Source organism: Cariama cristata, unplaced genomic scaffold (assembly GCF_000690535.1).
Source record: "Cariama cristata isolate BGI_N322 unplaced genomic scaffold, ASM69053v1 scaffold34786, whole genome shotgun sequence".
NCBI lineage: Eukaryota > Metazoa > Chordata > Aves > Cariamiformes > Cariamidae > Cariama > Cariama cristata.
In genome coordinates, this window is record NW_009623249.1 from 247 (window position 1) to 2,412 (window position 2,166).

At 44.3% G+C, this 2,166-nt stretch overlaps 1 protein-coding gene across 1 annotated transcript in view; it reads left to right on the forward strand.

Annotated features, from left to right (window-relative positions):
• Window positions 1–268: 268 nt before the first annotated feature.
• LOC104163609 (histone acetyltransferase p300-like) overlaps window positions 269–2,166 on the forward strand; it is a gene marked incomplete at its 5' end in the record, with an annotated part of 2,681 nt that continues 783 nt past the window's right edge. Inside the window, 3 exons of the mRNA XM_009702661.1 lie at window positions 269–430; window positions 883–1,164; window positions 2,026–2,166. The exon at window positions 2,026–2,166 is cut by the window's right edge and continues 783 nt beyond it. Of these exons, the coding sequence (XP_009700963.1) occupies window positions 269–430; window positions 883–1,164; window positions 2,026–2,166 (585 nt within the window). The remainder of the gene's footprint in view (window positions 431–882; window positions 1,165–2,025) is intronic.

Below are 2,166 nucleotides of genomic sequence, written 5' to 3' on the forward strand. Positions count from 1 at the left end.
CTCTTCAGCGTTCAACTATAGCAGACAAAGAGATTTCAGTAAATCATGTTTCCCTTGCACCTCCTGAGCGTTTATGCTTTTAATATTTTTAGAACTATGTATTGCTGCTCTTGATATCTTCTGGAGTGATTCTAATGGAATTAATTTAATGTTTCAGGGGGCCCTGGTAAGTGTGTTTTGTCCTGCAGTTATAGAAGATGTGAAAGTAATACAATGCTGATGTGGTGTGTCTTAGATGCCTGACATAAAATGCCTTTACAATTAATAGGTAAGCAAGGGAGACAGCAAAAACGCCAAAAAGAAGAACAATAAGAAGACAAGTAAGAACAAGAGCAGCTTGAGTCGTGGCAATAAGAAAAAGCCTGGCATGCCTAACGTGTCCAATGACCTCTCCCAAAAGCTGTATGCCACTATGGAGAAGCACAAGGAGGTAAGAGTTGATAGAGTGAGAAATACGTATTTTACTTTAGAGAGGTGTACAAAACTTCTGATACTTCAGAGTCGTGCCCTGTAAATTATACAGATTTGGCTGGAGAATTGAGTGACACGCCAGTCAAGTACCAGTAAGTTTGGGCACTCTTTGCTGCGAGGGCAGCGGGGATAAATACAACTGTGCTCATACAGAACTTTCTAACAGTGTAGACTGCCACAATAGTTTTACTGTTACTGTCCAGTTCAGTGCTCCTTACCTAATGCTTCTGAGGAAGGTGAACCGGCAGGGCACCCAGAGGTTTGAAATCTCCCAGTCCTTACAAGCACAGCATCCTGGCAGCACATCATTCAAGTGTTAGTTGGTCCTGGAATTGTACGCTCTGTGTAGTGAAGTTTGGCGACCAAAACATCTTGGTAAGTGCTGGCATATTAAGTCTTTGTACTTTTCAGGTCTTCTTTGTCATCCGTCTGATTGCTGGCCCTGCAGCCAACTCCCTGCCCCCCATCGTTGAGCCTGACCCACTCATTCCGTGTGACCTGATGGATGGGCGCGACGCTTTCCTAACCCTTGCTAGAGACAAGCACCTGGAGTTCTCCTCCCTAAGAAGGGCTCAGTGGTCAACCATGTGCATGCTGGTGGAACTGCATACCCAGAGCCAAGACCGCTTTGTTTACACCTGCAACGAGTGCAAGCATCATGTGGAGACCAGATGGCACTGCACTGTTTGTGAGGTATGCTCGGGGAAGTTTTCCCTACTTGTGTCCCTGTATCTTTGCGCCCAGAGAGCTCTTTACCCAAACTAATTTCTCAATACTAACTGATAGAAAAAGATCCATGCAGCGCATCATCTGGCAATTCAGAAAGAGAGCAAACGTTTTCTGTAACAAGTGATTCTACTAATCTGCTACTTGGTGTGATTTTTTTTTTTTTTGTCTTCTGCTTTCAAGCTCTGGAGAACTGAAGTAGAATTGTATTTCCTGTAGGTCATTTAAGGTGCTGCTGCTTAAGCAGTTGGGAACTGCAGCAATTGCTTGAGCTGTAAGGGTAGGATCAGCGGATTTTTCTGAGGAGCAATGCATCCTTTCTTCTTCCAGTCAGAAGTGTTGTGCTGCAGTATTTCTGTAAATAGAGCTCTCCATTGGTTTACTGGCATAGAGGTTTTGCTATGCTAGGAGTCAGATTCCCGTACTTGGGTGACTCTCCTGCCACTCTATCTTCTTTTGAAGCAGCAGCAGATGGGCAGCTATTTGTTCCTTGTCTTTTTCTGCTCCTTTCCTATCAGGAAAGAAAGGGATTTTTCTGGCCCAGCTAGATAAGGTGTAACTTACTAGCTCAGAGCAAACCTGGGTTTTGAGTTATATATATATATGTGTAGATTGCGGACATCCTTACACCCACACACTTTCCGTGGCTATAATTTGGATTTATTCCTTCTCTAGTACCTCAACATGGCATGAAAGACCGAATTTTTCTCTAGAGCAACAATTTGCCTGGAATGGACCGGGAGTAACTTGTTGAGGTGGCATGGCATCATTTCTTTATTGTATGGGGTTTCACGAACACTGCTAACTTTTCCTTTGTTGTCTTTCCAGGATTATGACCTGTGCATCACCTGCTATAACACTAAAAACCATGACCACAAGATGGAAAAATTAGGCCTTGGTCTAGATGATGAGAGCAACAACCAGCAGACTGCAACCACCCAGAGCCCCGGCGATTCCCGCCGCCTGAGC